This window comes from Salvelinus sp. IW2-2015, unplaced genomic scaffold (genome assembly GCF_002910315.2).
Source record: "Salvelinus sp. IW2-2015 unplaced genomic scaffold, ASM291031v2 Un_scaffold16363, whole genome shotgun sequence".
NCBI lineage: Eukaryota > Metazoa > Chordata > Actinopteri > Salmoniformes > Salmonidae > Salvelinus > Salvelinus sp. IW2-2015.
Window position 1 is genome coordinate 139,515 of NW_019957552.1, and position 25,903 is coordinate 165,417.

The 25,903-nt window shown below is 42.6% G+C and overlaps 1 protein-coding gene across 2 annotated transcripts in view; it reads right to left on the reverse strand.

The window, feature by feature from the left end:
• The window catches only part of LOC112080525 (nascent polypeptide-associated complex subunit alpha, muscle-specific form), a 78,815-nt gene extending 62,869 nt beyond the window's left edge, over positions 1-15,946 (reverse strand). The window contains exon 1 of one of the 2 annotated variants that reach the window (XM_024146311.2): positions 15,837-15,946. In XM_024146311.2, coding sequence (XP_024002079.1) covers positions 15,837-15,933 — 97 coding nt within the window. In that variant the 5' untranslated portion in view covers positions 15,934-15,946. The remainder of the gene's footprint in view (positions 1-15,836) is intronic. The other variant, XM_024146312.2, reaches the window with a different exon arrangement.
• Positions 15,947-25,903: the final 9,957 nt, after the last annotated feature.

Genomic DNA, 25,903 nt, shown 5'->3' on the forward strand with positions numbered 1-25,903 from the left:
TTTAAGTAAAAAAAAATGAACTTGCACATATTTTTTTAAATTACTAAGACCAAATGGAAACTGTATAAATGATAATGGACCTGCATTCATACAGTTTCTTTACTGTGTCCTGTGGGCTAATAAATCACCCAATTGAAAGCAAGACAGTCAGGGAGCATCGAACATATACTAAAATGATAGAGGACTATTTTTTGCTAATTTTGACAGCAAGCAAATAACACATTTTCAGTGCTGCCCCCGGGGCAAAAATGAGTTTGATTCCCCTACTCTACACACGAATAGGCTCCCCTACTCTACACACGAATAGGCTCCCCTACTCTACACACGAATAGGCTCCCCTACTCTACACACGGAGATAGACTCCCCTACTCTACGACACACGAATGACTTCCCCTACTCTACACACGAATAGACTCCCCACTCACACACCGAATAGACTTCCCTACTCTACACACGAATAGACTCCCCTACTCTACACACGAATAGACTCCCCTATCTTACACACAATAGACTCCCCTACTCTACACACGAATAGACTCCCCTATCTTACACACGAATAGACTCACAGCCTACTCTACACACGAATAGACTCCCCCTACTCTACACAACGAATAGACTCCCTACTCTACACACGAAGTAGACTCCCCTACTCTACACACGAATAGACTCCCCTACTCTACACACGAATAGACTCCCCTACTCTACACACGAATAGACTCCCCTACTCTACACAAGAATAGACTCCCCTACTCTACACAAGAATAGGCTACACAAGAATAGACTCCCCTACTCTACACAAGAATAGACTCCCCTACTCTACACAAGAATAGGCTACACAAGAATAGGCTCAACAAGGCGCAAGATAAAGAAGTATGGAACAAAGACTTAATGATGATTCAATAACCATTAGGCTTGGCTACTAAACTAACGAGAGAGGAAATCTATTAAGGCCAATCGTGAAAAGATGCAGGCTAGTATCAGAGTATAACAAAGAAAGTTGCCCTACCATTAAAAAAAATTCCAATAAAGAAAAACACTGGAACATTCCATTTGTGCCCCGTCTCCAGTGTTGTGTTTCGTAACGGACCACACACACCAAATGGTGATCTGCCATTCATTCGGCGCAATGCGTTTTAGTTCAGACTTCTGTCACACTCGGTGCAAACCGACTCTACATGTAGTATCGTGCAAATTACAGCAAATTTCCACCCAAAAACTATTTTGGTATTTGTTTCAATAGTCCATTGTTGATATAGTCCCAACATGTTTTGCATGTCAGTGTTCAAGATATAGAACTTTCAAAAACACAGCCGATATGATGCAAAATAAATCATACCGGCTGTATTTTGAAAGTCATACAGCTTGAAAACAGGATTGTTGACATGCAAAACATTTTGGGACTATATCAGCAATGGACTAATGAAACAAATAGCTAAATCATTTTTGGGTGGAGTTTTCCTTTAAGAGCATCTGAACTGAGACCACCTCTCCTACATCCCAAAAGGCGGTGTGTATAAGATCACTTAGTCTAACTAAATGTTATATGAGCTCCTCATATAAACTATACTGTAGGACTGCATGAAAACAGTTCAGCTTCTCTCCGCTATGAGGAACCAGCTGCAGCATGACTGTCTGTAGTTACCATGCAGCTACACCAAGTTCACCACTCATTCACCTTCTCCTACCTATATCTCTAACCAATCAGGGCTGAGGAAGAAGAAGAGATTTGGAGTGACACCATCTCCCCTCCCAGAAGCACTTAACTACTGAAATCCCCTTTTAGTAAAGCTCTGGGTAGTAATTCCCCTTAGGTACAGCTCTAGGATCAGTTTAACATCCCCAAATCTTAACTATTTAAGGGTAACCTAGAATCTGACCTTGGATGAGTGTCATGGGAGCAACTTTATCCTAATCTAAAAGACTGGACCACTACAGTAAACTAACTACTAATACAGAAAATATAATACTGGTTAAGTGATCTTAAATGGACAAGATATACAGGCTGTCATGGTATAGGCTGCTATCAACTACTTTGGGCATGAAGCCTAATGAWAGACATAGTGTTGATAAGACGAGGGTTCTGAACATTAGGCCTACAGTTACATATTCATCAAATAAGTAGAAGGAAGAGGTTGTGAGCCAAAGTTAGTTGTTTATCAGAGTAATTACCTACTTAAAGTCAGTTTCATTGTGTCACTTCCTCTAAATGAAAACAGGAAGTGTTCTTTGGTATTATAAATGGAATAACCTGAGTGACAACGCATCAGTCCAATAACAGATTAGTTTTGCAGTGAAGGAACAGCCCACTCATTCAAATGACAAACTGTGGCATCATCAATGCCTGGCAGGCAAATCCAACCCCCCAGCAAGCCCAGAAAACTACAGATAAAAACACACATGGAGAAATACACAAATGATAGAAGCTTTGTTACACGTGTGTATGTGCACGTGTGTGTGTGTGTGTGTGTCTTAGAGTTGTGACAAACTGAACTTTTTCCTTCATGTTTAAACTGCAAATCTACATTGTGCTTCCCGCAGAGAGACAATGATATCATTTATGCTGCTGGCGCTCTTGTTTTTCCACGAGAGTGGCACATGTAGCTTGTTGTTGTCCAATCACAAGTCATCAAACCTGCACTAAGCTACAGTCTCTGTTTGGCAAGTTATTAGGAGATATCTCGGGTAAATCAATGAAAGATGGAATTAAAATGACAGAACTAAAAGTTAAATGAGATGGACAGGCTACAACAAATAAAATGTTATTAGTCACGTGCTGAATAAAACCGGTGTAACCTTACCGTGAAGCGCTTACTTACAAGCTCTTAACCAACAACGCAGTTCAATAAATAGAGTTAAGAAAATATTTGCTAAATACACAAAAGTAAAAACTATAAAATAATAACGAGGCTATATACAGATGGTACCGATACCGAGTCATTGTGCAGGGATACAGGTTAGTTGAGGTAATTTGTACATGTAGGTAGGGGTAAAGTGACCATGCTTAAATAATAAACCGAGAGTAGCAGCAGTGTAAAAGCAAAGTAATGCTACAGGTCCGGTGGCCAGTTGATTCATTGTTCAGCAGTCTTATGACTTGGGGGTAGAAGCTGTTAAGGAGCCTTTTGGACCTAGACTTGGCGTTCCGGTACCGCTTGCCGTGCGGGAGCAGAGAGAACAGTCTATGACTTGGGTGACTGGAGTCTTTAACCAGTTTTTGGGCCTTCCTCTGACATCGCCTAGTATACAGGTCCTGGATGTCAGGAAGCTTGGCCCCAGTGATGTACGGGGCCGTACACAGCTGGCTAGATAGTTTAAATAGTACCTGCATCAAATAGTGAAGCTAAGGAAATCAGATGATAAATAACGAGCAATAAGTTAGTCTACCAGCACGATCCGACTTGGGGGGCGGGGGGTATCACTCACATTTGAGCTGCTGCTCTGCAGGGAGCCTCTCGCTCTCTAAGGCTTTACAGTTCCAGTTAATAAAGTAGTGGGGGGGGCGCATTCTCTTCCTCCTAACGTTACACCATTGTTAAAAAAACAAAATTGCCATTATGATTGTAGGTAAGCATTTCATTGTATTCGGCGCATGTGACTAATAACATTTAAGGTTCACATCCCTGGTATGTATGCATATACAGTTTGTAATATTTGTGTTGTGGAGAAATGACCAGGCAGGAGACGGGAGTACAGTTAGTTTTCGTTTAGTCAAAACCTCTCGTGCTCTACAGTTCCCGGGCACACTAGTGCGCATGTGCATTYCCTATTAGGTGTAGTAACGTAACACTGTCGTAATACATCACCGCTTAGTAACAGTATAGTAACTAATATWAACAGATGTAGATCCCAGATACTACACTCCTCCCCCATAGTTTTTAACTCCCAGAGAACAAGGTAAATATGTTAGGGAACTACTAATGCAATATCTGAACAATGCATTCTTAACATTTTTCAACTACTGGGTTGAAGCAGACTTTTCAGAGCCCAGCACAAATCCAGGGGAATATTCTGCCCCGAAGATGGAGTTTGTGTCCTAATAACTAACCCAGGTAATGTCCTTTTTCTTTCCTTTTATCTAGGACATATTAAAGTGTTTGTTTGTTTTACTGTCTGTTACCTTAAACAGTTCAACTCACAGGTCAAGCTTTTGGAGGTGCCCTTCGCTGTCGAATAGGATATCTCCGCTCCTCCTGGGCTTCCGGTGGTGGGCCAGGTTCGGGTGGAAGGTCAGGCTCTGTCTCTCCCGTACGTCCACAGTCAGGAGAATAGTACTGGGGGTCGTTATTGTTCTTGTTCTCTCGGCGTGTCTCTGCTGGGGCGTTGGACCGTAGCAGATGATCCACATGAACGTTGACCTGGCGATGACCAATTTGGACTTGGTAAGTCAATGGTCCTTTGCGTTGCAAGATCACACCTGAGTTCCACAGGCTCTTGGGGTGTCTGAAATCACGTACCATCACCCTCTCTCCCTCTTTGAATTCTCTGACAGTCTTTGAGTGTCTGTCATGAACTTTCTTCTGCTGTAGCTGTGCTTTGCCAGCAGTGCTTGATAAGTCTGGTTTCAACAATGTCAGGCGGGTACGTGGTGGTGGCGTCTCCAGAAACAGTTCAGCTGGTGTACATTCCGTTGCTGTGTGTGGTGTGTTACGGTAAGTAAAACAGGAACCGCGGAAGCCTTTGTTGGGTGGGAACAGACTGAACCTCGAGTCTAGTCCAGGCCTTCTTAAAGGTTTGCACGGCTCTCTCCGCTGCTCCGTTTGATGCCGGATGGTAAGGTGGTGACCGGATTGCCTTACTCCATTGTTCTTGAGAAACATTTCAAAATCTTTTGACGTGAAAGGAGGGCCATTGTCCGATACGAGCTCCTTGACTAGTCCAAAAGATGCGAACAGGTGTCTGAGAAGATTGATGGTCTTCTCAGCTGTGGCCAGTTGAGTAGGGAACACTTCCATCCACTTGGAATGGACATCGACGACAACAAGGAAATGTTGCTTGTCAATCTCGCGTAATCCACATGGATGCGTTCCCAAGGTGTCGCAGCCCAGGACCATGGATGAAGAGGTGCAGCAGCAGGCTTGTTGCGAACAGCTTCACAAGGTGAGCAGTGGCCTACATGCTGTTGAATGTCCTGATCCAGTCCAGGCCACCACAGATAACTGCGAGCGAGTGCTTTCATTCGAGTGATCCCTGGATGTCCCTCATGCAGGTCAGATAGCAGTCTCCTCTGGAATTTGTGAGGTACCACCACCCCTGATGTCTTGAGATGTTGCTACAATATATCCGCATAATTGTCCTTCCTCATGATGCCATCTATTTTGTGAAGTGCACCAGTCCTTCCTGCAGCAAAGCACCCCCACAACATGATGCTGCCACCCCGTCCTTCACGGTTGGGATGGTGTTCTTCAGCTTGCAAGCATCCCCCTTTTTCCTCCAAACATAACGATGGTCATTATGGCCAAACAGTTCTATTTTTGTTTCATCAGACCAGAGGACAATTCTCCAAAAAGTATGATCTTTGTCCCCATGTGCAGTTGCAAACCATAGTCTGGCTTTTTTATTGGTGGTTTTGGAGCAGTGGCTTCTTCCTTGTTGAGCGGCCTTTCAGGTTATGTCGATATAGGACTCGTTTTACTGTGGATATAGATACTTTTGTACTTGTTTCCTCCAGCATATTTACAGGGTCCTTTGCTGTTGTTCTGGGATTGATTTACACTTCTCGCACCAAAGTACGTTCATCTGTAGGAAACAGAACRCATCTCCTTCCTGAGCGGTATGACGACTGCGTGGTCCCATGGTGTTTATACTTGCGTACTATTGTTTGTACAGATGAACGTGGTACCTTCAGGCGTTTGGAAATTGCTCCCAATGATGAACCAGACTTGTGGAGGTCTACAATTATTTTGCTGAGGTCTTGGCTGATTTATTTTGATTTTCCCATAATGTCAAGCAAAAAGGCACTGAGTTTGAAGGTAGGCCTTGAAATACATCCACAGGTACACCTCCAATTGACTCAAATGATGTCAATTAGTCTATCATAAGCTACTAAAGCCATTACATCGTTTTCTGGAATTTTCCAAGCTGTTTAAATGCACAGTCAACTTAATGTAAACTTCTGACCCACTGGAATTGGGATACAGTGAATTATAAGTGAAATAAATCGGTCTATAAACAATTGTTGGAAAAATTACTTGCCATGCACAAACTAGATGTCCTAACCGACTTGTCAAAACTATAGTTTGCCAACAAGAAATGTGTGGAGTGGTTGAAAAACGAGTTTTAATGACTAAGTGTATGTAAAATTCTGACTTCAACTGTATGTATGTATGTATGTATGTATGTACAGTGGGGAGAACAAGTATTTGATAACCTGCAAAATCGGCAGTGTTTCCTACTTAAAGCATGTAGAGGTCTGTAATTTTTATCATAGGTACACTTCAAATGTGAGACAGAATCTAAAACAAAAATCCAGAAAATCACATTGTATGATTTTTAAGTAATTAATTTGCATTTTATTGCATGACATAAGTATTTGATACATCAAAAAAGCAGAACTTAATATTTGGTACAGAAACCCTTGTTTGCAATTACAGAGATCATACGTCTCCTGTAGTTCTTGACCAGGTTTGCACACACTGCAGCAGGGATTTTGGCCCACTTCTCCATACAGACCTTCCCCAGATCCTTCAGGTTTCGGAGCTGTCGCTGGGCAATACGGACTTTCAGCTCCCTCCAAAGATTTTCTATTGGGTTCAGGTCTGGAGACTGGCTAGGCCACTCCAGGACCTTGAGATGCTTCTTACGGAGCCACTCCTTAGTTGCCCTGGCTGTGTCTTTCAGGTCGTTGTCATGCTGGAAGACCCAGCCACGGCCCATCTTCAATGCTCTTATTGAGGGAAGGAGGTTGTTGGCCAAGATCTCGCGATACATGGCCCCATCCATCCTCCCCTCAATACGGTGCAGTCGTCCTGTCCCCTTTGCAGAAAAGCATCCCCAAAGAATGATGTTTCCACCTCCATGCTTCACGGTTGGGATGGTGTTCTTGGGGTTGTACTCATCCTTCTTCTTCCTCCAAACACAGCGAGTGGAGTTTAGACCAAAAAGCTCTATTTTTGTCTCATCAGACCACATGACCTTCTCCCATTCATCCTCTGGATCATCCAGATGGTCATTGGCAAACTTCAGACGGGCCTGGACATGCGCTGGCTTGAGCAGGGGGACCGTGCATGCGCTGCAGGATTTTAATCCATGACGGCGTAGTGTGTTACTAATGGTTTTCTTTGAGACTGTGGTCCCAGCTCTCTTCAGGTCATTGACCAGGTCCTGCCGTGTAGTTCTGGGCTGATCCCTCACCTTCATGATCATTGATGCCCCACGAGGTGAGATCTTGCATGGAGCCCCAGACCGAGGGTGATTGACCGCCATCTTGAACTTCTTCCATTTTCTAATAATTGCGCCAACAGTTGTTGCCTTYTCACCAAGCTGCTTGCCTATTGTCCTGTAGCCCATCCCAGCCTTGTGCAGGTCTACAATTTTATCCTTTATGTCCTTACACAGCTCTCTGGTCTTGGCCATTGTGGAGAGGTTGGAGTCTGTTTGATTGAGTGTGTGGACAGGTGTCTTTTATACAGGTAATGAGTGGAGAACAGAAGGGCTACTTAAAGAAAAACTAACAGGTCTGTGAGAGCCGGAATTCTTACTGGTTGGTAGGTGATCAAATACTTATGTCATGCAATAAAATGCTAATTAAATTACTTTAAAAAAATCATACAATGTGATTTTCTGGATTTTTGTTTTAGATTCCGTCCCTCACAGTTGAAGTGTACCTATGATAAAAATTACAGACCTCTACATGCATTGTAAGTAGGAAAACCTGCAAAATCGGCAGTGTATCAAATACTTGTTCTCCCCACTGTATGTATGTATGTATGTAGATAAGGACGTTTGAGAGTTTCTTGCCGAGTTGACAGGAAAATAAAATCTGACTGACGATACTGGATCGTTATATTTCTGAGTGTGCGTGCATGGGTCAGCTTTGTCGTTTATGATGGCTGGATGATGGGGGAAGAGTGAAAAGAGATGACGGACTCATCAAAAGAAAACAGCCTACATATCTGACACAATAGCAGCTATAGCAGGACTAGTCACTTCTATTTTAAGTCAATTGATTCAGTAGCCTGTGTGATTCAAAATCCTATTCATTAAAGAAAAATAGGGGACTTTGAGTGCACGCTCCCTAGCCTACTTCAAAATCCTGCCAATTTCTAAGCAGTGAAATTAAGGCTCTAAGACTTTCTTACACCACGGTTTGAGCTGGAAAAAATGTAACAACGTCATGCACTCAGGCACGTCTCTCTCTCTCCAAATGTAACAACGTCATGCACTCAGGCACGTCTCTCTCTCTCCAAATGTAACAACGTCATGCACTCAGGCACGTCTCTCTCTCTCTCCAAATGTAACAACGTCATGCACTCAGGCACGTCTCTCTCTCTCTCCAAATGTTAATAGTATGCAAACATTTCATCATCAAGGTACTTCCTCTCCTCTCAGTTAGGGGCAGTGTACCATGCTCCCTCTCTCTCACTGTTCTCTACTCCAGACAGTATAAGGTTATGGCTGACATTTAGTCTCCCGTAAGCAGCCTTCACAGGGAGCAACACAGAGGTGATCTCCCCTAATCGGGGAGCGTCTCTCCTTCAGCGTAGATCACCAGAAAGGAATCAGCATAACTAACACACAAGTTACGGTCTGGGGCCGGTCATCACAACAATAAATCAGTTTAAAAGGTATTTTAAGGCTTAAAAAGAGGTGCATGTTTATAATATGATGTAAGCTTCATCATATGATCACATGTAGCAGTGAGGCTGATCTTACACAGCACCAGTGGCGGTCAGTGACGTTTAAGATGAAGATAATTTTCTTCCCTTCATGAGCATTGTCTTATTTCTATTACAGCATGTTGGATGACTGTCATTCATATTCCCTTCACCCAGTTCAATGTAACATCGATAGGTTTAGGCTACTACACGATATGAACATTTTCATGAGGTTGCTACAACCTAGCCTATGAATGAAAGTTTACAATGTAGGTGCACACAGGTGGAGAGACAAATTTGAGGTGACAGACATTGACATTCAATACCGCCTTGCACACTCTTGCCTGCATCTAGCTGATATAGGGTGTAATCTTTAGTCCAACAGTTGCAAACGAGAGTTTCTATTGGACAAATTCAGGTATGTTTATCCTCGTTTGTTTACTTTTCTTAAACGGAAGCAGAAGCGGCGGAATGAAAACAGCCCTGATCACACGTAAACACAGTTCACATTGTATTCCTTCTCTTCCCTTTGTTTATGGACTTCAAGGCACAACACATCAGCTGTATGTGATCAGCCGAAAAAACCTTTCCAAGCCAAACGATATCATAACTGCTACACACAGCCTACATCGTTGTCACCATATTAGCTAAAGTAACATCATAGTCAACATAGCTAATAGAACTAACGCATTACTATAAACTGGGTGGTTTGAGCCCTGAATTCTGATTGGCTGAAAGCCATGGTATATCAGACGGTATACCACAGGTATGACAAAACATTCCATTTTACTGCTCTAGTTACGTTGGTAACCAGTTTATAACAGCAATAAGGCACCTTTGAGGTTTGTGGTATATGGTCAATATACCAAGGCCTGTATCCAGGCACTCGGCGTTGCGCATAATATCAGCCCTTAGCCGTAGTATATTGGACGTTAATTTCACCTCCTCGGGCCAATTGGGTTCTCAATCCCAATATGCTGCTTAACTTTGCTATTATGCACATAGCAACAAAGGGAAAAGTGTAAATTCTACAGCGCACTGAAGACTATTTCAGAACCGCGGACAGCGACCAGAATCCAAAGTGGGAGAAAGCACGTTATAAAATAATGATTTATTACTGTTGCAGCATTATTTTTACATAATATAATCATATACAATTTGTGTATCACGTCTTAGAGTGGACTGTGCCATCCCCGTGGCCTCCACAATGGATTACACCACTAAGACAGGTGCCAATCAGACAAGTGTCTTGTGCACCAAACAACAAAAAATTACGATTGCTCGACTAAAGAAATCTCGGTCGACCAAACCATTGACCAGTCGACTAAACGGGTTCAGCCAAATTCTACAGGACATTCAACATATCGTACAGGGTGCTGTCCTGTAGAGATGGAACAATAGGTGTAAACATCTACGTGTCGTTTCCTATGCAAATACACGCTCAACTAATCCATCCTAAACCTAATGTGACCTAACAGTCCAATGGTGTAATGCTGCTCTTAAAATAACAACCTACGGAGACTAAAGCCTATGCACATATGTACGTCTCTAGGTAAAACCAATTAAAAGGCCATGTGATAAAAGTATGTTGGTGTATCTCTCTGTAAAGACTACCTGACCTATGGCATAGTCTACGGTCGTTACAATGAGGCTATGCACCAAATCAAGATTATTAGTCTACCAATTTAGAAGGCATGGTTTTATCTATGCTAGGAAAAATCATCAATTTAATCCCAAACATAGATGTGCTAAATAAAGGAGTGTTCAACCATGTCTTGCTCAGGGACACCTCCCTGGTAAACCGGCGCCCAACAACGTACATTAGAAAATCGTATGTAGGAAAAATCAATTTAATCCCAAACATAGATGTGCTAAATAAAGGAGTGTTCAACCATGTCTTGCTCAGGGACACCTCCCTGGTAAACCGGCGCCCAACAACGTACATTAGAAAATCGTTTTCACATCAAGGCTTGACTTTTTTTCCCCCACTTGTCCTTTGGACAAGTAGGTCAGCTTTTTGACAAATGCTCAACTCACGCGTGTAAAAAAAAGAAAAAAAAGAAAACTATTTTTACATCATTGTTGGCTGATGCAAGGAACCACTTTTCAAAATAAAAGCCTCTCTCAAAATACAACACTGCCCCTTTATGGCTCTCCTGGAGGATGGTTCCTAGCCTATAAAATATTGCAACATTACAATCAAATACTTGGTCTTTATAAAGTAGTTTCCTCCAGGGCTCAAAATGAGTGTTGTCCCGTTGTCTCTTCGTCCCTGGGAAAAACATTTTTATTATGTCTTACCTTCAAATGTTGATAAAGTTGTATTTCTTCATATTATACGCTCAACAATGCGCAAATGCATGTTAATGCAAATGTTCCATAATGCAATAAAGTGGGAAAAGACTGTTCTCAAAAAGTGCATCGCACTTTTGTGACAAATATGAAAATATCCATTAGAAATTAAGAAAAAGATGCATCAACTAGCATAGGTTACAAATTATGACTGATTACACCTTTGGCTGCTGGACAATGAAATAATATTGGTTTGAAAACCAATAGAATGAGAAAAATGCTGGTTTCAATGACATTAAGTGTTTCTAAAATAATTCCCTCAACATTTATGGTTGTATTTTGGCTACTTTGAAACAAGGTAAGACATGCTTCATAAAATGACAAAATGTCCAGGTTTTAAACAATTAAGTTCATGGTTAAATCGTTTCTAAATCTTGATGGCCTCCGCTCAGATTCAAGGTGGGTGATGTGCGGCGCGCAACAGGCACTGTCCTTCACTCTCAAGTCTTGTGATCATTTGACCTAAACAAGCCATGCCTCGAGTATGTCGACAGAATCAAGCCTTTGGAAATGAATTACCCTTCATTATAATTTGTCAAACATGACTGGCACTTAGCCTATATTTATGTAATTAAGTCTCCTCCCTCATGTCAGGATCGGTTTGGACATGGAGGCTGTATCCAATATGCATATAACCCACACTTTGACATGTAGTCTTTTTAAATTGTATTTATTTTCATGAAATGTATTTGAATAATATTCCAGTGTTGGCCTCTGATCCGATTCTGATCGGAGTAATTGTTTGATATTGTGATGTCTTGATGAACAATCAGCCCTTAATGTCCATGAACTCTTATAATCTCCACTAGGCACAGCCAGAAGAGGACTGGCCAACCCTCAGAGCCTGGTTCCTCTCTAAGTTTCTTCCTAGGGAGTTTTTCCCTAGCCACATGCTCCTACATCTGCATAGCTTGATGTTTAGGCTGGGTTTCTGTATAGCACTTTGTGGCATCTGCTGATGTAAAAAGAGATTTATAAATAAATGTAATTTGATTTGAAATGTATATTCTTGTCCAACGTGTTTTTTGTTGTAGTTTTTTTACTTGTCCCAGACAAGCATTAATGTTGAGCCCTGCACACACCTCATCTTATCAGGAGAATGATGGCAAGAAGTAATCAACATTTAAAAATGAATAGATTTGGTAGATAGTTTCATGATTTTGACCTCCCCACATTATAAATCGGAAGAGGAAGTGTACTCTAAAATAGCCTATTTAAAAAATTAAAAAATATTTTAAAAAATATTTATTAAAAAAAAGAAAAACATAGCCTATTAGCTAGAAAACGCCAAACACATTTTCACTAAGAACAGAGCAGTTAAACAAAGGTCAGCCATGTGTTGTCAAAAAGCCATGTGTTGTCAAAATGTTCAAGTTAAGAAAGCTTACCAGCAGCCAGAGGCACTTGCCAAACTGATAGCTAATTCACATTTGCTTTTTCAAAGCCTCTGTCAGATACTCCAGTGAGTAACTTTTTTTTCTAAATATATTTTTGCAGATCCCTAGAGGACCCCCGGTTGAATCCCCCAGTGCTAAATGATACAGAGCAGCCCAACAACGTACAATGTAGGCTACCTGTAAAGAGATGAAAAGTGCATCGTTCCCTTTCCTTTGAAATAGAATGGGTATAATCAGAATGATTGGTGGGTAAGGGGGGGAATTCTGCCTTCCATTAAGAAAATGCTTTAGCAGGGATGCATGCTGAAGGCTTTGTCTGTTCTTTCACAGAGAAATGGCTTCTTATGCAGACCTAGTTATAGTGGGAATTCTTTAGAATTCTGCCAATTGCGCTTGGCAACATAACTATGGATGAAGTACTGATATAAGCAGTGTATTAAAGGCATGAAGATAAACCGTATAGCCGTTGCGTTTTCAAATATGTTGTCAACTATAATCTACTGTCAAATGAAAGACATTTTCACTCATGTAAATATGTAGAGCCTGTGCACTGTATGTCTAAGCTCATCCCTCTGTAATAACACAGGCCCGGGCCACACCAATGGCTTCTGGAGAAAATAAACAATGTCATTAAGAAGAAGGAGCTACGTTAGCCAACCTCTCAGAACAGGCTCACAGAAGCACATCCACTAAATGTTTCTAACCGCCAGCCATGACTTTGTTTGGAGACGCCACAACAGTGTTTCCCCTACTATTATTCAGGCGGGGTGGAGTTCTCCACATAGCCCTGAAGCACCTAGCCACGATACACTCCTCTTCAAAAGGGAATCCTAAAGAGTGAGGACTAGCCATGGCTTCAGCTGAAAGCTACATGGTGGTACTACGAGACTGTTGCTTTGAGGAAGCCTTTCGACCCAGTCTGTAACAAGGAAAGACTAAATAAGCACTGCACTATAATCCAGAACCCTCAAAATGACCACAGAGATATAGAACTAGGCTACCTGCCGAGACCACCACAGCTCTGGGTTGGGGCAGTGAAGTGTGATTTGAACTAGCCTAACCGAGTGCCACATCTAGCCTAATTCACAGCAATGTTACCCCGCTAACAGCAGTAAAAGAAGTCAGTTCCAATCTGAAATTGGTATGACCCCCTCCAATCGACTTCTCCGCCATGGAAGTCCATTACAGATTCTATGTTTCACTGGCATTCGTGGTTCTTGTTAGGCTATTCCAAACCATTTGGAATGCAAAACATTGCCAAAAGAAGACAGAGGATGAATGTACAGTGAAGACACACGTTTGCATATGGAGGCTGGTGGACACAGACAGAATAGTTTCTGCTGTTCTATTGGACAAACACTCTCCTCTCCATTACTTTAGTGTTCACATGAAAACACACAAGGAACAAAATGTCAATTTCAGTTTGAGCAGGGCGGTGGTGCTACTCTCGTCCCTCCACCAAAAACCTTGTGTTGTCTTGACTTTAGGTAATAATAGGGGATGTTATGATGTCTGCTCCCCAGGCATCCATACTGTAGCATAGCAGCAGGGGAACAACAGGAAAGTTATGGGTCAAGGATGGAAGGCTGACCATAGGGGTTGACTTGGCCTGGAGCAATGGACAGCAAGAATTACCTTTATTTAGGTTTCTCTTACACCCCCTCCTTCCTTTTCACTGCATTACGCAGAAATCCTTCCGCCATTTTATGGTTGCTAAAATTAGAATAGGTCACCTAATTTCAGTTTGTGTGACAAAACAAGCAAGTACAGTGTAGAGAATCATTGTACCATCTAAACTGCTGTGAAATATATTTTCCATCAGCTGAAAATACAACATTTTTGGTTGTGTACAGAACGTAAAATACACAAAAACTAAACTTAACAGGAAGCATAGAAAAAGTGCACATAAAAAACAGACCTACCGCTTCTTAGACTTCATTTGAATGAGAAAGAAATATTAGTTATAGATCTGTCAATGAGAATTTGGACAGGTCGCCCAAGAGGTTATATATTGAAGCTTTAAGTAGACAATGGAGATCTGGGTCATCTTCAGTAAGCATGTGACAAAACAGGGGTAAATGTTTGTTTAAAAACAGAAGAGGTAACCTACCACCAAAGCATTACATAATAAAAGTTGCACATGTAATGTTCAAAATATTGTATCCCGTTTCGTGCATGCTGAACTCAAGCTTGGCCAAATGCACTGTACAAGAACAGCAGTGTGGGGGAAAAAACACATTTGACACACTTCCCAAGTAGAGGTACAAATTGTTGCAATTCCTTGGCCAGTATGTTTAACTCCTTCTGTAAGTAGGTGAGTGTGACTGAGAAATTGGGCCTGGTTATTTCCACAGAACACACACACAGTTTAGGGAATTCTAATAGTAACCTGAGGTGTAATCATTAGTCCAAACAAGTAAAACAAGTATATTTTGGACAAATGCAGGTCCCTTCCAGTCTCCTTCCATTTGCTAATGTTAAAGAAACGTTTTGCAATAGAATCCACATAATGAATACACCCCAGATTAGTAGGTAATTACAGGTAAGGTTGATGCAATGCCAAAACAACTAATCCCACTTCTTGGAGCAAGAACACACTGATCCATAGGTGTTGCAAGTCAGCTTCAGACAAGTGGAGTAGAATGCACATAATGTTGACAAACAATGCAGGAAATAAGAATTCAGTAGAGCCAAAAAGTGYTGCCTGACTAGCTTTGTTTCCAAGGAGCAAATTCCACCCTATCAGAGAGTCGACCCTTACTTCCTCATTGTAGCAATGCGCGCTACCGAAAGCTGATTTGGAAGAAAGCTCGTTGACCCCGGAGCATCGCCCTCCCCCAACCAAAATACAGTAAAATAACGCGGGAGCGCGCATTTCAATGAAACGGAATCTGCGCTCATTGGTCGAGGCATCATTCCTGCTCGGTTTGACACTCCCTCTACAACTAACAGTGCCCTTTAAACAAATTATAAACTACAGATAAAACCACAAATACACAGATAACAGATAGATACAAATGCATTAATAAATAGTAAACGTATAATACAGAGAGCCATGTAATTACATTCCGATGTAAACAATATTACATTGCGCTCAACAGTGACTGTCGAGAGGAAATAGAACAGTTGAAGACAACAGAAAGTCGCTCTGTGTTGCCCCTGATGGTCACAGCCCGCATTTGAGCAACGTAGATAGCGAAGAAATTAACAATTACAGAAATTGGTACCTGAAAACCCGCCTGTCGCTTCGACGTGCATTTCTGAACATCCTTACCTACACAATGAATGAGTTTGTGCCGCCACGAATCAAGATCCTGCCGAAAGCCTCGCCTCTCGATCGAACATTGCTGCCTCTTACACACACTCGCCATTTTCTACCGAGCCCTCTCGGGAACGCGCGCGTTGGCAGAGAGGAAGCGCTAACATTAAGATGAGCGCGCACGCAATGAAGAATAGGCGCTCTACCGAGTGCGCACTAAACTGCTGTCAAAGCTCAGTTGCGCTGTCACACCCTACAAGTTCACATCTATTAAAAAATATATATTTAACCTTTATTTAACTAGGCAAGTCAGTTAAAAATTCCTATTTACAATGACGGCCTACCCTGGCCAAACCCGGACACTGGGCCAATTGTTCACCTGCCTATGGGACTCCCAATCATAGCTAATTCTTTATTCAAAAATATTGTGCCTACACATATTTGAGCTAGTCATTGAAATAGGACGTTTAAAATGCAGCATTAATTCACTGCCCCATTGAACCATGTCTGCCAGAGTGCTCTAGCACAGCGGTTCCCAAACTGTTTCACTCTGGGCCCCGTATTGGGGAACATTCCGCTCAACCACCCTCCCACCCTGCGTGCGCGCCACATCTATATCTATGGGGAAAAGCATTGTTCATGACACAAACTGTTCACACCGCTCTTGTTGGCGGAGAGACATTTTAGCAGTTTTGAAGCTAATTTTCTTGCAATTCTATGTCCATGTCTAATGTGTATTCATGTGATATTTCAGTAACACAAATACTACTACAAAATCTATGGCCTAAAAAAACCTAACTAAAAAATGTTACCTGACATTTCTGACAAGTTATAAATAGCTCTCTAAGGTTTGCAATGACTAAGGAGAACTGATGATGCACCACCCAATTTCTACATTGCACCTTGTGCATTCTACTATTACAACTTTCAAGAGTAAACTGAAAGCTGGACTGAGTTCCTTAAAAATATACACTACCGTTCAAAAGTTTGGGGTCACTTAGAAATGTCCTTGTTTTTGAAAGAAAGCAAAAAATGTGTCCGTTAAAATAACATCAAATTGATCAGAAATACAGTGTAGACATTGTTAATGTTGTAAATTACTTTTGTAGCTGGAAATGGCAGATTTTTTATGGAATATCTACAGAGGCCCATTATCACCAATCATCACTCCTGTGTTCCAATGGCTCGTTGTGTTAGCTAATCCAAGTTAATCATTTTAAAAGGCTAATTGATCATTAGAAAACCCTTTTGCAATTATGTTAGCACAGCTGAAAACTATAGTTCTGATAAAGAAGCAATAAAACAGGCCTTCTTTAGGCTAGTTGAGTATCTGGAATGTCAGTATTTGTGGGTTTGATTACAGGCTCAAAATGGTCTGAAACAAAGAACTTTCTTCTGAAACTCTCTATTCTTGTTCTGAGAAATGAAGGCTATTCCATGCGAGAAATTGCAACGCTGTGTACTGCTCCCTTCACAGAACAGCGCAAACTGGCTCTAACCAGAATAGAAAGAGAAGCGGGAGGCCCCGGTGCACAACTGAGCAAGAGGACAAGTACATTACAGTGTCTAGTTTGCGAAACAGACGCCACACAAGTCCTCAACTGGCAGCTTCATTAAATAGTACCCGCAAAACACCCGTCTCAACTTCAACAGTGAAGAGGCGACTCCGGTAGCCCGAGCCATGAAAAACAGCCCCAGACCATAATTTCTCATCCACCTAACTTTACAGTTGGCACTATGCATTGGGGCATTCACCAAACCCAGATTAGTTCATCGGACTTCCAGATGGTGAAGCGTGATTCATCACTCCAGAGAACTTGTTTCCACTCCTCCAGAATTCAAAAGCGGCGAACTTTACACCACACCACTCCACCTGACGCTTGGAATTGTTCATCGTGATCTTAGGCTTGTGGGCGGCTGCTCGGCCATGCAAACCCATTTCATGAAGCTCCAGAATAACTGTTCTTATGCTGACATTGCTTCCAGAGGCATTTTGGAACTCGGTAGTGAGTGTTGCAATGGATTGCAGACTACTTTTATGCGCTACACGCTTCAGCACTCAGTTGTTCCGATTTTATACACCTGTCAGCAACTTGTGTGGCTGAAATAGCAGAATGCACTAATTTGAAGTGGTGTCCACATACTTTTGAATATACGTATATAGTGCATTCGGAAAGTATTCAGACCCCTTGACTTTTCCCACATTTTGTTAGGTTTCAGCATTCTTCTAAAACTGATTAAATTGTTTAATACTCCATAATGACAAAGCAGAAACAGATTTTAAAATGTTTTACTAATTTAAAAAAATTACGAAAGTAATAACACATTTACATACTGTAAGTATTACTCAGTACTTTGTTTTATCACCTTAAGCAACGATTACAGCCTTGAGTCTTCTTGGGTATGACGCTATAAGCTTGGCACACCTGCATTTGGGGATTTTCTCCCATTCTTCTCTGCAGATTCTCTCAAGCTCTGTCAGGTTGGTTGGGGAGCGTTGCTGCACAGCTATTTTCAGGCCTCTTCAGAGATGTTCAATTGGGTTCAAGTCCGGGCTCTGGCTGGGCCAATCAAGGACATTCCCGAAGACTTGTCCCGAAGCCTCTCATGCATTGTCTTGGCTGTGTGCTTAGGGTCATTGTCCTGTTCGCCCCACACTGAAGTCCTGAGCGCTCTGGAGCAGGTTTTCATCAAGGATCTCTCTGTACTTTGCTCTGTTTATCTTTGCCTCAATCCTGACTAGTCTCCCAGTCTCTGCCGCTGAAAAACATCACCAAGGCATGATGCTGCCACCACCATGCTTCACTGTAGGGATGGTGCCAGGTCTCCTCCAGACGTGACGTTTGGTATTCAGGCCAAAGAGTTTAATCTTGGTTTCATCAGATCAGATAATCTTGTTTCTCATGGCCTGAGAGTCTTTAGTTGCCTTTTGTCAAACTTCAAGCGGTCATCTGCCTTTGACTGAGGAGTGGCTTCCATCTGGCCGCTCTACCATAAAGGCCTGATTGGTGGCGTGCTGCAAAGATGGCTGTCCTTCTGGAAGGTTCTCCAATCTCCTCAGAGGAACTCTAGAGCTCTGTCAGAGTGACCATTGTGTTCTTGGTCACCTCCCTTACCAAGGCCCATCTCCACCGATTGCTCAGTTTTGCCGGGCGGCCAGCTCTAGGAAGATTCTTGGTGGTTCCAAACTTCTTCCATTTAAGAATGATGGAAGCCACTGTGTTCTTGGGGAACTTTAATGCTGCAGAAATGTTTTTGTACCCTTCCCCAGATCTGTGCCTCGACACAATCCTGTCTCTACGGACAATTCCTTTGACCGCATGGCTTGGTTTTTGCTCTGGCATGAACTGTCAACCGTGGGACCTTAAATAGACAGGTGGGTGCCTTTCCAAATCATGTCCAATCAATTGAATTTACCACAGGTGGATTCCAATCAAGTTGTAGAAACATCTGAAGGATGATCAGGGGAAAGAGGATGCACTTGAGCCCAATTTCGAGTCTCATAGCCAAGGGTCTGAATACTTATGGAAATAAGGTATTTCATTAAAAAAAAAATCGAAACATTTACAAAAAAAAATCTAAAAACAGTTTTCACTTTGTCATTATGTGTATGGTATTGTGTGTAGATTGCTGAGGATTTGTTTTTATTTAATCCATTTTAGAATAAGGCTGTAAGGAAATAAAATGTGGAAAAAGTCAAGGGGTCTGAATACTTTCCGAAGGCACTGTGTATATGTGTATATATACACTACCGGTCAAAGTTTTAGAACACCTACTCATTCAAGGGTTTTTCTTTATTTGTTCTATTTTCTACATTGTTGAATAATTGTGAATACATCAAAACTATGAAATAACACATATGGAATCATGTAATAACCAAAAAAGTGTTAAACAAATCTAAATATATTTTCTATTTGAGTTTCTTCAAATAGCCACCCTTTGCCTTGATGACAGCTTTGCACACTCTTGGCATTCTCTCAACCAGCTTCACCTGGAATTATTTTCCAACAGCCTTGAAAGAGTTCCCACATATGCTGAGCACTTCTTGGCTGCTTTTCTATCACTCTGTGGTCCGACTCCTCCCAAACCATCTTAATTTGGGTTGAGGTCGGGGGTTTGTGGAGGCCAGTCATCTGATGCAGCACTCCAKCACTCTCCTTCTTGGTCAAATAGCCCTTACACAGCCTGGAAATGTGTTGGGTTATTGTCCTGTTGAAAAACAAATGATAGTCCCACTAAGCCCAAACCAGATGGAATGGTGTATCGCTGCAAAATGCTGTGGTAGCCATGCTGGTTAAGTGTGCCTTGAATTCTAAAGAAATCACAGACAGTGTCACCAGCAAAGCACCCCCACACCATCCCACCTCCTCCTACATGGTTTACGGTGGGAAAAACACATGCAGGGATCATCCGTTCACCCACACCACCTCTCACAAAGACACAGCGGTTGGAACCAAAAATCTCCAACTTGGACTCCAGACCAAAGGACACATTTACATCGGCCTATTTTCCATTGCTCGTGTTTCTTGGCCCAAGCAAGTCACTTCTTATTATTGATGTCCTTTAGTAGTGGTTTCTTTGCAGCAATTCGACCATGAAGGCCTGATTCACCCAGTCTCCTCTGAACAGTTGCTGTTGAGATGTGTCTGTTACTTGAACTCTGTGAAGCATTTATTTGGGCTGCAATGTATGAGGCTGGTAACTCTAATGAACTAATCCTCTACAGCAGAGGTAACTCTGGGTCTTCCTTTCCCGTGGAGGTCCTCATGAGAGCCAGTTTCATCATAGCACTAGATGTGTTTTGCGACTGCACTTGAAGAAACGTTCAAAGTTCTTGAAATGTTCCATATTGACTGACCTTCGTGTCTTAAAGTAATGATTGACTGTTGTTTCTCTTTACGTATTTGAGCTGTTCGTGCCAAAATATGGACTTGGTACTTTACCAAATAGGGCTATCTTCTGTTTACCACCCCTATCTTGTCACAACACAACTGATTGGCTCAAACGCATTAAGAAGGAAAGAAATTCCACAAATTAACTTGTAAAATCAAAACAAATCAAATTGTATGAGTCACATGTGCTAAATACATCAGGTGTAGACTTTACAGTGAAATGCTTACTTACAAGCCCCTAACCAACAATGCAGTTTAAAAAATACGGATACGAATAAGAAATAAAAGTAACAAGTAATTAAAGAGCAGCAGTAAAACAACAATAGCGAGACTATATACAGGGGGGTACCGGTACAGAGTCAATGTGCGGGGGCACCGGTTAGTTGATGTAAAATGTACATGTAGGTAGGGTTATTAAAGTGACTATGCATAGATGATAACAACAGAGAGTAGCAGCGGTGTAAAAGAGGGGGAGGGTGGGGTGGGGGGTGGCAATGAAAATAGTCTGGGTAGCCATTTGATTAGATGTTCAGGAGTCTTATGTCTTGGGGTTAGAAGCTGTTTAGAAGCCCCYTGGACCTAGACTTGGTGCTCCAGTACCGCTTGCCATGCGATAGCAGAAAGAACAGGGTGGCTGGAGTCTTTGAAAATATTTAGGGCCTTCCTCTGACACGGCCTGGTATATGTACTGGGCCGTTCCCACTACCCTTTGTAGTGCCTTGCAGTCGGTGGCCGGGCAGTTGCCATACCAGGCAGTGATGCAACCAATCAGGATGCTCTCGATGGTGCAGCTGTAGAACCTTTTGAGGATCTGAGGACCCATGCCATATCTTTGTTTTATCTTTTCAGTCTCCTGATGGGGAATAGGTTTTGTCGTGCCCTCTTCACAACTGTCTTGGTGTGCTTGGACCGTGTTAGTTTGTTGGTGATGTGGACACCAAGGAACTTGAAGCTCTCAACCTGCTCCACTGCAGCCCCATCGATGAGAATAGGGGCGAGCTCAGTACTCTTTTTCCTGTCATCCACAAATATCTCCAATGTCCAAAAGTACATTTGAATGAAACTAGTGGCAGTGTTTTTACAACTAATGCCGGTTTGCCTGAGGCTGATGCCGTGCAGGTGTTTGTACACATGCATATACACACACTCTCATTCAAATAAACACTTACAAGAACACACACATACATGTAATAGTGCCAGACATGCACACAAACATATACAGTAGGTATTGCTGTTATGATTTCAGTTGTCCTTGATGTCCTTTGTTTAAAATGTAAAAAAAAAATTATGTTTTGTTGCGTTGTTGTTTGCTGTTTTCTTCTGTCTTTTCCTTTTTTCTCTTTAGTTCATTCTCTTGGTTGTTGGTGCATTGGGGGGTTCTTGGGGATTTTTATTATTTTTCTTCCAGGGGGGGTCTGTGGGAGGGGTCTCGAATGGTTGAGGGACAGCTATTGGGGAACTGTGGGGGGGATCTTGGAGGGTTCGGGTTTAACAAGATTGTGATCACCAAAAAGGAAACTATGACATATATTTTATATCACTATCATGCACACGCACCCTCACACATAAGGACGGCTCTGTTGCGGAAAGACTGATACATGTTTGATAGTGTCTTGATGCTGTATTGTTTGTCCATTTTAATGTTACCCCTTCCTTGTGTTTTTTGTAATAAATAATTATTATTTAAAAAATGAAAAAACATCTCCAAAGTCTTGATCATGTTGAGGGGGAGGTTGTTGTCCTGGCACGACACGGCCAGGTCTCTGACCTCCTCCCTATAGGCTGTCTCGTCGTTGTCGGTGATCAGGCCTATCACTGTTGTGTCATCTGCAAACTTAACGATGGTGTTGGAGTCGTGCCCGGCTGTGCAGTCATGAGTGAACAGGGAGTACAGCAGGGGACTCGACCCCTGTGTTGAGGATCAGCTTGACGGATGTGTTGTTACCTACTCTTAGACTAGGACAGGGAGAGGTTGAAAATGTCAGTGAAGACACTTGCCAGTTGGTCAGCGCATGCTCGCAGTACACGTCCTGGTTGACCGTCTGGCCCTGCGGGCCTTGTGAATGTTGACCTGTTTAAAGGTCTTACTCACATCGGCTGTGGAGAGCGTGATCACACAGTCTTCCGTAACAGCTGGTGCTCTCATGCATGTTTCAGTGTTATTTGCCTCGAAGCGAGCATAGAAGTAGTTTAGCTCATCTAGTAGGCTCGTGTCACTGGGCAGCTCTCGGCTGTGCTTCCCTTTGTAGTCTGTAATGGTTTGCAAGCCCTGCCACATCCGACGAGCGTCAGAGCCGGTGTAGTATGAATGATCTTAGTCCTGTGTTGACGCTTTGCCTGTTTGATGGTTCGTCGGAGGGCATAGTTGGATTTCTTGTAGTCTTCCGGGTTAGAGTCCAGCTCCTTGAAAGCTCTAAACTAGCTCAGTGCAGATGTTGCCTGTAATCCATGGCTTCTGGTTGGGGTATGTACGTACGGTCACTGTGGGGACGACGTCATCGATGCACTTATTGATGAAGCCAATGACTGATGGGGTGTACTCCTCAATGCCATCGGAGGAATCCTGTAACATATTCCAGTTTGTGCTTTCAAAACAGTCCTATAGTTTAGCATCTGCTTCATCTGACCACTTTTTTATTGACCGAGTCACTGGTGCTTCCTTCCTTAATTTTTGCTTGTAAGCAGGAATCAGGAGGATAGAATTATGGTCAGATTTTCCAAATGGAGGGCGAGGGAGAGCTTTGTATGCATCTCTGTGTGTGGAGTAAAGGTGGTCCAGAGTTCTTTCCCCTTTGGTTGCACATGCTGATATAAATTTGGTAAAACGGATTTAAGTTTCCCTGCATTAAAGTCCCCGGCCACTAGGAGCGCTGCCTCTTGCACGTTTGTACGTTTGCTAGCAGAATAGAAGGTGGGGTTTATTCGAATGCCTATGAATTCTCAGAAGGCAGCCCGCCCTCTGGCCCCATTTTCTCCACCTCCTCATCACGCAAATCACAGGGATCTGGGCCTGTCCCCGAGAAAGCAGTATATAATTCGCGTCAGGCTCGTCAGACTCGTTAAATGAAAAATAGGATTCTGGCTGTTACGGCTATCGTCGGAATGAGACCAAGCGTGGTAGGTGAGCATGAGCGTCGTAGGCGTACATTTTCTTTAATATAAATGTTCCATAAAAAACAATAAACAACTCAACGAACGTAAAGCTAGGAGTGCAAACACATGCAACAAACAAGACAAGATCCCACAACAGAAGGTGGGAAAAAGGGCTGCCTAAGTATGATCCCCAATCAGAGACAACGATAGACAGCTGCCTCTGATTGGGAACCATACTCGGCCAACAAAGAAATATAAACATAGATTTCCCACCCTAGTCACACCCTGACCTACCAAATAGAGAATTTAAAGAATCTCTAAGGTCAGGGCATGACAATGGCAGTCCATGGTGAGTAATCGCAGTCCTGATGTCCTGAAGTTATTTTTGGTCATAAGAGACGGTAGCGGCAACAGTATGTACAAAATAATTTAAAAAACAAGTTGCAAACAACGCAAATAAACAAACAAAAAAACAATCGGTTTGGGACACGTAAAACGGCAGCCTTCTACTCCGGAACACCTGTTAATTGAAATGCATTCCAGGTGACTACCTTATGCTTGGTTGAGAGATTGCCAAGAGTGTGCAAAGCTGTCATCAAGGCTAAGGGTGGCTATTTGAAAAATCTCAAATATATATAGATTTTGATTTGTTTAACACCTTTTTGGTTACTACATGGTTCCATATGTGTTATTTCATAGTTTTGATGTCTTCACTATTATTCTACAATGTAGAAAATAGTAAAAATAAAGAAAAACCCTTGAATGAGTGGGCGTTCTTAAACTTTTGACCTGTAGTGTATATTTTTTTTATGGGGAGGGGGTGAACCCGCGCCACCCTGCCGACCCCTCGCGCCCCCCCGCTGATACCTCGCCCCCCCCTCTCTGCCCCCCACCCCAGGGGGCGTGCCCCAGAGTCTGGGAACCACTGCTGTATCACATCAAACCAATCAGAACAGGGTTTAAATGAGCGGCAGCCTAAGCCCTGCAATGAAACAGCACGGCTATGTGAGCGCGTAGTGATGCCATACGGTCCGCGTCAGGAACACTGAAGCTTATAGCGGCAGGCTTATAATGTCCACTAGTCGATATGTGCTTCTGCTCTCTAATCGTCAAATCAACTCGCTAATGTCGTAAAGGTGGATTCCAATGCTCCAGAGACAGAGAAGGTAGCGCACAGGTAAGCCGTTTGGTTATTTGATTGTAGGCTATGTACACTGTCATTAGAATGCAGTTCAGGATTTGTCCAAATTAGCTCAGTTACTGTAGCTACAGTAGCTACAGTAATATACAGACATGATAGACGATACGCCGGCGAAATAATAATAATAATGTTGACAACATGTATGAAGGCAGACGTGTGATCACCTAGGATTACTCAGTAATCCTAGGTGTTTTACAGGTGAGAATATAGCTGCATTGGGAGAGCGGTGTCACTGTAGACTAATTTACATATAGACGAGCCTTTGAATAATTTATTACTCATCCAGTGTCAACGGGTTCATACTTGAATTACATCATTGGCAGCATTTGTCTCACGTGCCAATGGCAATGTGGCAGTGAATAGCCTACCTTATCAAGTTCTCTGACTGATTCGGTTATATTCCTGCTGCAAATTGATTAAGAAATTATTGAAAATTAAGGGAAGCTTTGCCAATCCTCTTTCTCACACATATTCCCCTTTTCCTTTGTCTGTGTGTGTAAAAACCATCCAGAGTCCAGTAGAGGCCCATGCTTTAGATTCTTGTGATGCAATGTCAATAGGCTAGCTAGCCCACCTCAAGTGTGCACACTTCACTTGATAGTACAGTCTCTGGAAAGCTATTGATCTTTTGTCTTTCCTGCTGTGCCTCTGGACTTCAGCACCTGTCCTCTGCCCCCACGCCTACCTCGTCCCTTCTCTCTCTCTCCCCATCCTTGTCTTCTGCCCATCCTCTCCCTCGACCTCAGCCTATCCGTTTGTCTCACATCTCTCCATTCGTCTTTCCCCAGCCTCCTTTGCCCATCCTTCAATCTCTCCCCATCCCTTAATCTCACTGTCCCTCCCTCCCCTCCTCTCACCATCCCTCTCCCCAGCCCTCTCTCCCCTTGACTTTAACA